This window comes from Galeopterus variegatus, unplaced genomic scaffold (genome assembly GCF_000696425.1).
Source record: "Galeopterus variegatus unplaced genomic scaffold, G_variegatus-3.0.2 Scaffold8088, whole genome shotgun sequence".
NCBI lineage: Eukaryota > Metazoa > Chordata > Mammalia > Dermoptera > Cynocephalidae > Galeopterus > Galeopterus variegatus.
Window position 1 is genome coordinate 34,605 of NW_007734199.1, and position 13,496 is coordinate 48,100.

At 35.0% G+C, this 13,496-nt stretch overlaps 1 protein-coding gene across 1 annotated transcript in view; it reads left to right on the plus strand.

The window, feature by feature from the left end:
- ANGPTL5 (angiopoietin-like 5) overlaps nucleotides 1-11,221 on the plus strand; it is a 17,017-nt gene extending 5,796 nt beyond the window's left edge. Inside the window, exons 4-8 of the mRNA XM_008592601.1 lie at nucleotides 664-757; nucleotides 3,062-3,162; nucleotides 5,076-5,196; nucleotides 7,151-7,336; nucleotides 10,414-11,221. Of these exons, the coding sequence (XP_008590823.1) occupies nucleotides 664-757; nucleotides 3,062-3,162; nucleotides 5,076-5,196; nucleotides 7,151-7,336; nucleotides 10,414-10,733 (822 nt within the window). The 3' untranslated portion in view covers nucleotides 10,734-11,221. The remainder of the gene's footprint in view (nucleotides 1-663; nucleotides 758-3,061; nucleotides 3,163-5,075; nucleotides 5,197-7,150; nucleotides 7,337-10,413) is intronic.
- Nucleotides 11,222-13,496: the final 2,275 nt, after the last annotated feature.

The window sequence follows — 13,496 nt, forward strand, 5'->3', positions numbered from 1 at the left end:
GGGGGGGGGGGGGGGGGGGGGGGCCGGTCCAAAAAAAAAAAAAAAAACACAAAAGAGAAATCTAAGATGCAAGAAAGCTTCCCAGAGCAAAGAGCCTGTGAGCTGAGTCATGAAAGATGAGTAAACACTTTAAAAGTCACAAAGGTTGGGTAAGGAGGGGAGGACATTCCATTCTGAATGAACTTCTAGGGGTTGGTGCAGGGGTGGAGCGGCAGGTGAGGTTGAGAATGTAGGAGGAAAACAGACTAAAGGAATAGTCACAAACTAAATTATGCCACACCAAGGAACCACTGAGCAAGGAAGTAACTTAATCCATTTGATAGCTGGTGTGAAGGATGAATTGAGGAAGAACAAAGGGAGGAGATAAGAAACTATAGCAATGGTTCAAGCAAGGTATGAAGAACAGATCTGCAAGAGCAGTCAGTGCAGAAACAGGGGTAAAAATCAATGTTAGAAAGGTAGACCTTACTGAGTTTAATGATTGCTATTTAGCTATGCCTTTACTGCTCTGTTAAAGCAGTAAGGACTCAATCTAGAAAAATGGGCATTGCTATGTATTTCAGAGCTGGGTCTATAAGAGGCTTAAAGATAGCAGTTATTGAATTTAGCTAAAGGAGGCTTGTTCAAATACAAACTTACATAAATGTGTATGTGTGTGTTTAGGTTAATGAACTCATGAATCGAGTTCTCCTCTTGACTACGGAAGTTTTTAGAAAACAGTTGGATCCTTTCCCTCACAGACCAGTTCAGTCTCATGGTGAGAACATTGATATTTCAGCCTTTTATATTTACTTGTCTTTTGTTGCTTGATATTTTCCTGGACAGGTTGGTACAATTAAAAGTTTTGTTTAAAAAATACAGCTCACTATCCTGTAACAGATTGGAGAATTAATAACTGCCATAAGGCAAATTACATGACAGGTACTGTGTACTTTCCTAAAATGGAAAACTTTTCTGACTATTTGAAAGCCATGATTGTAAAACATATCCTGAATCTACTAAAAATAGCGTAGTTTTATGTAGCTTTATTCTCCCTTTTTACATTTTATTAATAGTGAATCTTCAGATAGAAAAAAAGGAAGTTTCAGAATTCCTACCATGTGTAAAACATGTTTTTGACCTGTTTGAAATGTTTCAAATTGGGGCATAAAATTTGAAAAGAACAAGAAATTTAAGACAGAAATAAATTAAAAGCATTTTTGTACTAACATATAGCATATTAATTCCTGGAGACTTGAGCTTCTTTAAAAATTTGCTATAAACCTTACAGATATGAAATACCAAAGAGTTCCAAGCAAATAAATATTATCGAAGACCTAGTATATGATCTTTATTTTTTCCTTAGAAAAAAAAAAAGAATAAACAGTGTCTGAGAATCTTCTATGTGCCAGGTACAAAAACATTTTATTATTTTATTGTATCTCATTTATTTCCCATAACTGCCCCTCGATTGGTAGTGTAACCGAATAAACAGTGTCTGAGAATCTTCTATGTGCCAGGTACAAAAACGTTTTATTATTTTATTGTATCTCATTTATTTCCCATAACTGCCCCTCGATTGGTAGTGTAACCTGGCATTTAAGAACAGGGACTCTGATGTCAGACTGCCTGGCTTCAAATCTCTGAACTGCTACTTCCTTTATATCAGTTTCCTGATAAAAAAAACTGATAGTACCTACCTCATAAAGTTATGAGGATTAAAGGTAAATACATGAAAAGGTCATAAAATATTGCCAGATGCATAGTAAAAGCAATATAAGGGCTCCTGTGACGATGATGATCATCATCAGATGAGAAATATGCAGCCCAGAGAATCTAAAGAATCTGTTCACATTTATTTGAATGGTAGTGACAAAGCATATTTTCTAATCCAGATCAGTCCTTCATTGTGAACTTCTATCATATCTGAATGTAAAGTTATTACAGAATGTCTCTCAATTCAGAACACAGGTGACAAATCTATGTCTTCTGGAAATGAATGGGAAAGTAAACAATTTTTTTTATAGCTAACTTTTTGTAGGTGACATTTTCTGTGTATTAATGTGTGCCGGGCACTGTGCTAAGTGCTTCGCATAATACCTTACTATGTAAATTGTCAGAATAACACTGTGAAGTAGACACCATTATTATTCTGATACTACATCAAAAAAATAAGGCTTCGAGTGGTTAAACAACATAGTTTATGGTTCTCTGTGAGTAAGGAATAGAACTAGGCCTCTAAGGCAGGCATCTGGGTAATTGACACTGTAAGAGTTGAATTTATTTTATTTTATTTACAAAAGATGCTACAGAGTAGACTATCTTCAAGATAATGTAATATCTATAACCACATACATGTGTTTATAGTCTCTAGGAGATGAATTCTTTGAAGAGGGTGATTATGGGGTGCTACCAGGGGTCTCCAAAAAGTTCATGAAAAGATTCATATTATCTTTTAATTCAATTTTCCATGAACTTTTTGAAGTTCTCAGGTACTAACTATTGTAAACAGAGCAGACTCTAGCCTCAAGCATAATTTCTTCATGGTGAAGAAAGTGATTTTTCCCTTTTTGCCCTTTGACTATTGGTAATAGTGGTCCCCAATACATCATCAGTCTCTGAAGTTTGAAATGGAATAATCAAGGGTGTGTCAATAGTAGTTAATCTTCTTATTCATTTGGGTTTTCTCCTGTCCATTAATGTAGATTTTCTTTACACATTATGCCTCCTAAGATAAACCTAGATTCCCAAAAAGGTATCATTTATTGGAAAAGAGAATGCATAATTATAAAATATATTAAATAAGTGTTGATACCAAATGAAATTTTCAACAGAATAGAACACTAATCACTAACAACGATATTATTAGTGAAGGCTTACAGCAGCATAAATTCTTTAATCCTAGTTCTTCCGTATGTTTTCTCCTTATTTATAAAATTGTGATCATTTTTATTTCTGAAAAATTAAAACCACTATATCATTAATGGAAATTATGATAATAATTTCAGATAGCACTATTAATTCTCTGCAGTAAATTATTAAGTCTTAAATGTATTCTAAATAACTAATTTTACTGTTTTAGGCTTAGATTGCACTGATATTAAAGACACCATTGGCTCTGTCACCAAAACACCGAGTGGTTTATATATAATCTACCCGGAAGGATCTAGTTACCCATTTGAGGTAAAGTTTTCCCTTACTATGTGGAATAAGATAAACATCCAATCAATTCAATTAATGTTAAAATTTTAATTGTTTGAATATTTATTTATTTATTTTTAATTTTTTTATGTTTAGATAGAAAATTATTTTCTCAACATGCAAATGAAGGAAAACATCACAAATTGAATTTCAAGTCAATTGATAAGGAATAAATTTAACACACAAAGACTGACATCCTTAATGCATAAAAAACTCTTAAAAATGAATTAGAAAAATCTTAACAGAAGTTTGGTGAAGGACATGAGCAGACAAGTCACCACCCCAAAGAAACACATGTGGTTAATAATTACATTCTAAGACGTTCTTGCTGGCAGGGGTGGGGCCGGCCCACGGCCCCCATCTCAGGACATTAGGTGTGCTCCGTTGCTTGCCTGGATGAGGCAATTAACATTAATTAATGTTAAAATTTTAATTGTTTTAATATTTTTTTCTTGAAAATTAAAAATAAATTTTAGTAAAAGTTCCAGTTTCAAAATTTTGTTTTTCTAGAATCCTAATGCCCCAACCAAAAGCCAAAGAAAAAACAGAAGAGTCTTTTTTTCACTTTTCTGTTTGAGTTTCCATGGTTACACTCTTTAAAGTAAATCCATTTAGTGAAAGATCTTGTGATATTCTTTACAGTAAGCAGAAGTATATTTAGCAGACACAACTATCCAGTATAAATACTTACTGTAATTAGCTTATGGATATTAGAAAATAATGGTGTGCTTTGCCTTGGAGCTTACTAAAAATGCTTTTAATTTTCCTTCCTACATATGGTTATAATTTCTTTTGATGATAAATAATTTTATGTGATTGTGTAAGAAATTAATAATTTAAAAAAAAACCATCACTAGAGTGCAAGGCAGATTGAGAAGCTGGTGTGTGTGTGTATTTTTTTTCCTGGGTACTTTTTCTTTGTGCATAAGAAAGTTTATGATACTTATATTACACCTTATTGATAGTCTTTATTACACAAGAAATAACTTCTTTCTAAGGACATACTACCAGTTTCTCTTCGTAGAGTTACTACCATTATTTTTTTAAAAATCTATCAACAAGATGTCAAAAAATTAGAAATTAAGAGAGAAATAACTTTAAAACGACCTAAGTTACTTCACCTACAGATTCAAAACTGGATCTGAACAGATGTGGAAAAGGAAGGCTTCTAATTTTGTGAAGAGTGGGATGCATAATCACCTCTTTTGTGGGAAAGTGTTGGTTCCCTCCTTTCCTCCACACTGCCTTTCTCTGTCTCTGTGTGGGAAGTTTCTGATGGGAAGGATTGCTCTGATTTCTTCCTTATGTCACTTATTGAGTCCTCAGAAGGAGTCCTCTAAGCGCATTTTTGCACAGCATCAATAGATGCATTTATAAGCTCCTACTGAGAGGGCACAGATCATGTCTTTCTGTCTGAAAATGCCAGTCTGAGCACAAGTCTTCCAGGTCTGTGGGAGAAAAGAGCAATCAAAGACAGGCACATGGGCACATTTAACATTGTGAAGAAAACCAGCGTTTGAATTAAAAGAAAAAAGTTAATTTCTAAAGAAATACATCCCTGACACATCAGATCAGTACTGTTATTACTAAATTGAAAAATATTTATAGAGTTGAGGCATAAGAGGATAACTTTAAAATGCTGCAAATGCTTATGTATTTTACAAAATCACTGATACAGGGATTACAATTAGGCTAATTACAAGTTTGTTTTTTATAGTAAACTATTATTTCTAGACATTAAAAAATATGAATATATTAATGGCACACAATTGCATTGAAAACTTCCAGTGGAAGTACCTTCTCATTCTCTAGGATTAAGGATGAAGCATGAGTTTTATAATATCAAATAATGAAAATAATACTGTATTATTTGGCTTTTTCTGGGCCTGTTGCAGGTAATGTGCGACATGGATTACAGAGGAGGTGGATGGACTGTGATACAGAGAAGAATTGATGGGATAATTGATTTCCAAAGGTTGTGGTGTGATTATCTGGAGGGATTTGGCGATCTTTTAGGTCAAATTTTATATATTTATACTCTACCTTTTCTTGTCTTTTTGGTGTTATGCATATAGACTGTGCCTCTACTGGTCAGATCTTTAGTAAAAATAGAAAATCCTTCTGAATATCAAAATATGACTTAAATCACTCTCTTTTCATATGTCAAATTATTTAAAATATGTAGATCTTCAGTTGAGATCTGGAAATATTTATTTTTAGATGTCTGTTGAAATGTAACATGAGTGAAAATTCTAGACTGGATATTTATTAAATATCTACTCCGCACCCAGTTCTGTCACGTGCTGATTATTTGTAGAATAAAAAAACTGAATGGGCAGGGTTTTCCTAGATCTTAAAATTCTTGATACGTGTGCAGGTGAACTGTAAAATCTGTTTATATTACTCCCACATGGCCGTATGACTTTTGCTAGTAAAGAAAAACACCAGTAATTTTGAACCCTGCAGGATTTTATATTAATTAGAACTTTTGCAAGTGATTTTGGTAATTTTTAATGCTATTTAACAGTTACTGTTGTTATAATTTAAAATCTTTAACCTCCCTAGTAATGTCATCCAAAGATTTGGTTAAGTGGTGGTATTAGTCCTGATGCTAAAAACCTTACTGCACGCCAATGATGTTAGAAGGCATTTGGCTTACAATCAGATAACTGCCATGCTATGGAGTGCAATTAATATACTTGTAGTTTTCTTAGCATTACCTCTAATTTTTCACTGAGTGCTGCCTCCTGAATTAAGTATTCATAGATCAACATATAGGCTTTGAATAGTCATCTTCCTTACTTCCTTGCTTAGTTCTATGGGGAAATGATAAGAGTTTTGACTAATAAGGTCTTTAGGCAGGTATCCTTCATGCAAACTGAGACTGCTTTGTACTTGGTGAATTTCAAAAAAATATATAGATTTGGGATTAAGGAAAATATATTGTTACTTTTTAAATTTGAGGTTGGGGTAGAGGGGAAAGATTGCAAGGACACTTAAATTGAAGTGTTACAGACTGCATGAGACTAAATAGAGCCCTGAGACTCATCTTACTGTGCCTAGTTTCCTCCTGTACCTCTTCAGAATACTTTTCGGTTCTAAGTGGGTGTGTAGCTAAAAGGCCCGTGTAAGCCCTGGGGAAGGACTTAATATCTTAGCTATAGTTTTAAGATTTTGAATGTTATCACATTATCCACTAACTCTTTGAAGTTTGTTTTGACTAGACCCTTACTTTCTTCAGTAATTTCATGGTTCAAGTAGAGGGATATATTTCAGAGCAGGTGTGTACACATTCAGGCTGTGCCATGGTGGGTAGAGGGAGGTAGAAAGCTGTGGGGTAGAATATGCATGCGAAAAGTATACAGTCTGAATTAGGGAGTTTTAGAATTCATCCTGGATCTATAATCATTTTGGAAATATTAACCCTAAACCTGGGGATACTCCAGTATTGCTACATTATGTTTCTAGTCATAGGTGGTTGACAAGCTGCATTATAACAAAGAAGTATTTGTTTGAACGTATTGTCCAAGAAAGAAAAAAATAATAATTTCCACTGAGCATTTTCAAGAAATGTTTCTTTAATAGCTGCTGATTGGAGGTTAAACCTCTTACAGTTGTTGGTAGACATCATTTTGTTCCCTACCATATGTTTCAAGTGGTTCCCTGTTGATATGTCTTAAGATAAAACTTGACTTTTTATTTAGTCTTAAATAAACTTTTGAATTTAACTTGGGGAGACAAAAATGAAACAGAGTCTCATTTCTCCAGTCTAGTGAAGGACAAGTAGAAAGATTTTATTTTTGGCAAATTAGGCAAACACTGACAATTTGAGGTAGGCCTTCCAGTCCCTTTAATTATTTATGTGAGCCATTTCAGAGTTATTAAACAGTAAATAACAGCAAACATTCAATAATAAAGAGCTATTGTAATTTGTATCAAAATATTTTAAAACAAAGCATTTTTTTTACAGGAGAATTTTGGCTAGGACTAAAAAAGATTTTTTATATAGTAAATCAGAAAAATACGAGTTTTGTGCTGTATGTGGCTTTGGAATCTGAAGATGACACATTTGCTTATGCATCATATGATAATTTTTGGCTAGAAGATGAAACAAGATTTTTTAAAATGCACTTAGGACGGTATTCAGGAAATGCTGGTAAGTTTTTTATTCCTGAAATTATCCAGAACATTTAAGTATAACTGACTCAATATTAGGCAAAGATTAAAAAAAATGCATTTCTCTTGATATGTGACACATACCTGATGGCAGAATAGATTAGGAATGAGAAAGCTGGTCAAGTCTTGAGTTTCAAAACTCTGTTATGATCATTGTATCTCATGATTTTAAAGTGCTTTATAGTCTCTACGATAATTTGCCATATATGATCTTAGTTGATTCTTTGGATAGAGAGCCTGTGGAGTTGGCTGGGAAGGTACTATTCCCATTTTCATGTCCAGAGAGACTGACATTTAGAAGTCACAGAATGTTAGAGATGATCTCCATTCTTCTCACTTTAAAGGCAAAGAAACTTGAAAGATTTCCAGATCATCACACCTGAGCCAGGTCAAGATTCTAGGTTGATAGAACAAATAGTTTAGTGTTCTTTTCACTATATCTTGGTGCATCTACTTATTTTCAAATAAATTAAATTCGTTAGAACTTCAAAATACTTGATGTTAAATTTATATTTTGATGCTGAAATTCTAAAGGCATTTGAATTAAGAAATACTAAATTCAACTCCCCCATTGTTGCTATTCATAGTACTTGTTCATTATGTATATTTAGTGTTAGAAATACAAAAAAGAGTGATACATGTTCCCAGCTCTTTACCTGACCCCATTATAGAAGGGAAGATAAATAACACTGAAAGTACTGAATACTAATAATGTGTGATATTTAGTGTTAGAAATACAAAAAAGAGTGATACATGTTCCCAGCTCTTTATCTGACCCCATTATAGAAGGGAAGATAAATAACACTGAAAGTACTGAATACTAATAATGTGTGGGGTGTTAAAGAGAGGGTGAGAATTATTCCAACTGATTGCATCCAGGAAATCTTCATCAAAAGATTGTTTTCAGCAAGGGGTTAATGTTAGATTCAATCTGGGAAGCTTTTTGAAAGTGCATTCACCTGCAGAATATGATTCAGTGAGTTTGAGCCAGATGGGTATGTTGGCATACTTATAATTGAGAACCACTGATTTGGTCTTGGAGGAATGGATAGGCTTTTGGCAAGTGAATGCTGGCAAACAGATCAGCTTGAGTCAAGGCATAAAGGGATGAAAATTACAAGGCACAGAGAGTTGTCCACTATGGTTGGAATCTGTGACATTTGAGGTAGTTTAGGCTTGAAATATTAGGTGGAAGTCTGCAATTAAAATCTTGATATATAGGGAAAATTCTAAAGAGTTATAGAATTTTCAATGCTTTATCTCTAAAAGTATAAAGAACTATCTAAACATGGAACATGCTATGTTAGGAAAATTTATGTGAGAGTTCTCTAAAAGATGACTAGGATCTAATTAGAGAATAAAGTTTATAATGGCAGAAGATCTTTTGTTGCGGAAGCCTCAAATTTTGCTATGCTGCATGTATTCTATATTTTCACACCAAGGTTGTTAAGTAACTATCAATGTTGACCACATAATATATATGAATCAATGAAAGAGAAAGGTGTTAGTAAAATGTAAGGATAGAAGCATAGATAAAACCAAGGGATTAAGTGTGATCCAGTGTGTGGCAGAGGTGGGCCACAAATTTGGCTTTGAGCTCAGAGCAAAAATAAAAATATGAATTTAAACATTTGAGCCACACAGATGTTCCATGAGAAGCACAAATATTCCTGATTATGAAATTTGAGAGAAATTTCTCTGGGTTCTCAGAGAAATCAAAGTGACATGTTCTCTACACTCAGAAAACATGAAGGGTGAATTTTAATAGACAATTTTTTTAGAAAATAGACCTATGTATATATTTTTGAAATGAGTTGTTAAATATAATCCATTGAGGAGCCCATACATATGATGTATGATTCTTCTGATTTTATCCAGAGAGATTATCCATGGACTGATCTCATAATTTAGGCAATGCTCCATTGCTGTTGTTTCTCTCATCTGTACTTTTGAAAGATATTGCACTGTGTGGGTGTTGAAAACTATATTCTGTCTGCAAATACCTGCAATGTGTGTATTTTGTTTTCCATGAAGTGCAGAGTCAGAGACGTTAATAATAAGCAGAACTGGGATATAGGATACGCCAGCACCTCTAATGAAGTTCTTCAGGCTCCTCAAAAGATTTATCCTGAGAGATGCCAAACATTCAGAAGCAGAATGAAACAAATGTGGACCTTGGTTTCTCCACAGATTTTACATAGCTTCTGTTTTAGTTAGTGTTTCAAATATGTTAGTCAAGTTTACATATAGGTGAAATGTAGGTATATGGATGTAGTTAGAATCTTTTAATTTTAGGGAGCTTTATAAAACAAAGTATGACTCCTGCTCCTGCCACTTATAACTGAGTTGTCTTGGGCAAGATAATCTTTGAAGGGAGATTGTGACTACTAAGGACACCACACACACAATGTCTAATATAAGACCTTTAAAAATGGTATTGTTTAAACCTCTGTTCAATTAGTGTACATATCATGTGAAGAGCCATGAAGAAAATGCGCATCTCAGGAGTAAACTCATAGATGAATTTTTCTTGAAGGCATTGAGTATTCTATATTATAAACTTGATAGTCCCTAAATAAAACCAAACAACTTTTGCAATTGTAAGTCTGTTTCTTAAAGGTAAAGGTTTTACTTCATTCATATCTCTTTGTCTAAAGTGATGTAAATAGCAGTGGTATGAAAACCTACTGTATGTAAATTATTTTTTCTCCTAAATTTTCAACTAGCATATCATGGTCTCCCCAAAGTGTGAGAGGTCTGTACATCATCATTTTTGACCTAAATTGTCTCATTTTGTTTATACAGTCAAGCTTCCATTTCAGATTATGACTTTTATATCAAATATCTCTTTGAAGATGCCTGTCATGTTGCCTGTCATCACTGGATTTTGGCACATTGCAATCTGTGAGAGAGATTTTCAACGTAATAAACAATATAAAAATAATTTAAACCTTATTTGTAGATGCAATGTTTTTGCATAATAGGCTGGTAACAGTTCATTAAAACAAAGAAAATTAGCTTTAAATTCTGTCATTTAAAAAAATCTATTTTACCCAGGTGATGCATTCCGGGGCCTTAGAAAAGAAGATAACCAAAATGCAATGCCTTTCAGCACATCAGATGTTGATAATGATGGATGTCGCCCTGCATGCTTGGCCAATGGTCAGTCTGTGAAGAGCTGCAGTCACATCAATAACAACACAGGCTGGTGGTACAACCAGTGTGGTCTAGCAAATCTAAATGGCATTCATCACTTTCCTGGAAAATCGCTCGCAACTGGAATTCAATGGGGCACATGGACCAAAAACAACTCACCTGTCAAGATTAAATCTGTTTCAATGAAAATTAGAAGAACTTACAATCCATATTTTAAGTAATCTCATTTTAAAATGTAATGCAAGTTCCATAATTATTTTTGATAATACATTAAAGATTTTACAGTTTCTCTTTTTACTTAGCATTTCAACCATATTAGCCTAAATTTTACTATATATGGCATTTAGGTATTACAGGTTTAATTAGAAAACTTCAATTTTGTAGCATTTTATAAAAGAAAACATGGCTCATTGTATGTTTTTACTACTCATTATATTAACAGTATGTAATAAAATTTCTTTTAGGTGAATTACAACTTGTCTTTCTAAAATTTATCATGCTTTTAAAGGATTTTACATTTTCTTTGAAGCATATAAAGTATAGTAAGTTGTTAGGACAATTGAGAATATTTTACTTATTTCTATATTCATTTTATATGGTTAGTTATGTAATCTACAGATAATTTCTATTGAAGACAATTACAGGGAATAACTTTTAATGCAGATTAATATATAAACATCATATGGTTTAAAAACCTTATTTTTCTAGGGGCCGGCCCGGTGGCGCACTGCTACAGTGCGCCGCTTGGGAAGTGCGGCGGCGCTCCCGCCGAGGGTTCGGATCCCACATACAGACCGGCCACTCACTGGCTGAGCGAGGTGCGGGAGCAACACCGAGGGTTGCGATCCCGTGGCCGGTCCCGGTCCGGTGCGGGCGCGACACTCAGGGTTGCGATCCGTTGCCAGTCACGAAAAAAGACAAAAAGGAAAAAAAAAACCAAAAAACCCCCTTATTTTTCTAGACTATTACTTAAAGGTAAAGGTTATAAGTAATGAGTTTGCTTCCAAATAAAGTATTTCCTGTTTTCATATCTTATCGTGGTTAATAATTTTGTTCTTGTTTATAATAAATTTACTGTGCATTTATATTCTGATCAGTTGCAGCCTAAAACACATCTGTATCTTTTTTTATATTCTGTTTTTAAAAAATTATTTTTTACTTTTGGCCACAAAACAAGTCTTAATACATCTAAAAAGACTAAGATTATAGAAAATATGTTCTCTGACCATAATAACAGAAGGAAATTTAGAAAATTCACAAATGTGTGGAAATTAAATAACACTCTCCTAAATAAACAATGGGTAAAAAGAAATATCACAGGAAAATTAGAGAAGATGCTGAGATTAAGATCAAAGCACAACATATCAGAATTTATAGGATGCAGGGCTCATGTGGTGTTGAGAGGAAAATTTATACTTGTAAACACCTATATTAAAATGCAGCATTTTTTAAAGGTATTAATCTCTTTGTGAATTTCCTCCTTCATATCCTGGATTTTGTTTCTTGTTTCATTGTGTTGTCTGAGTCTTCTCCTATTTCAGAGAGTTTCTTTAAGATTGTTGCTCAGAATTCTTTTCAGTCATTTCAAGGTTTTCTTTTCCTATAGGGTCTTGTATTTGAGAATTACTGTATTCTTTTGGTGGTGCCATACTTTCTTGGGTTTTCATATTTATACTATCTCTACATTGATGTCTGGCCATCTGGTAGAGCAGTTGCTTCTTCTATTACTTTGGAGTGGGTTTTGAGGTGAGAGATGTCCTCTTCTTTTTCTGGTCTCTACTGGTGGCTCTCCTTGTGTCAATGTAGTTGAGTGTCTAGTGGGCTGCCTGCATGGTGGCTGTGACTACTGCTGTGGTGTCTGCTGCTTTTGTGGCAGCTGTGCCTGGTGGTGGCTATGGTAGGCCACCACATGGTAGTCATGTTTTTGGTGTGTTCCTGGGGATGCTGACATCAGCCCCTGCCTTAGGACCCTGGGTTTGCTTTCTTGCCTGCTTCTGGGAAGAGGGAGCTGCCCTCAGCTCCTGCCTAAGGACCTCACGTGTGCTCTGTTTCTTGCCTGCATCCAGGTAGGGGGGCTGCCCTCGGTCCATGTCGTAATACTGATAATGACGCCAATTTGTCTGGCTCTACTGCTAATGTCTGAAATGCTGTTCACAGTGTCAGTTGTAAAGCTAGGCAACCATGCTAGTTGTCAGGCTCTTTTACCTGCCAGTAATCCTGCACTGACTGGGTCGATTGTTGAGCTAGGGCTGGGTCTGGAGCTCCCAGACTCCTCAAGCCCATTCACAGATGGGTCACAAACCCTTCATATGCCAGGCTGGGTCACCAGACCCCTCACACACCAGGCATGGTCACCAGACCCCTCACACGTAGGTCTATGAACTAGGTAACTGGCCAAATGGTCCTTGGAGACATAGGATGGAAAGCATGGCTGCACCGGGCGGATGCCTGAGGCCAACGCCTACCTGCTTGCTTCACTAAAACTACTCTCTCCCTCTCTCTTTCTCTCTCTCACTCTCACTAAAGAACACAAGAATAGCAACAAAACTAAAAAGATACATTGGCGCACATGTGCACTAACTCCACCCCCACATACACAATTTGCTAACAAAGGATGCTGAATCACACACAACTGGACCTGAAGCGAGGGCCCTGACCAAACTATTCTATTTTCCCAACAGCCCCCATCTGTATATTAAGTCTTTTTCAACCAACAGGAATCAAATAAACTTTAAGTAGAGGACAGTGGAGAAAGAGTGATGAATCAGTGGTCTAGATGTGCTCTAGGAGCAAGCTGATCCTCCCCACTTTTTCTATAGAATTGGAAGGAGTTGCATAGGAAGGATTCCATAGGAAAAGACAGCAGGGAACATGCTGGGCCAAGTGTCAGTTACCAATAAGAGAGACAAGAAAAACAAGTAAGAAGTAATTTTTTTTTTTTTTTGTCTTTTGTCTTTTTCCGTGTCCGGCAACGGATCGCAACC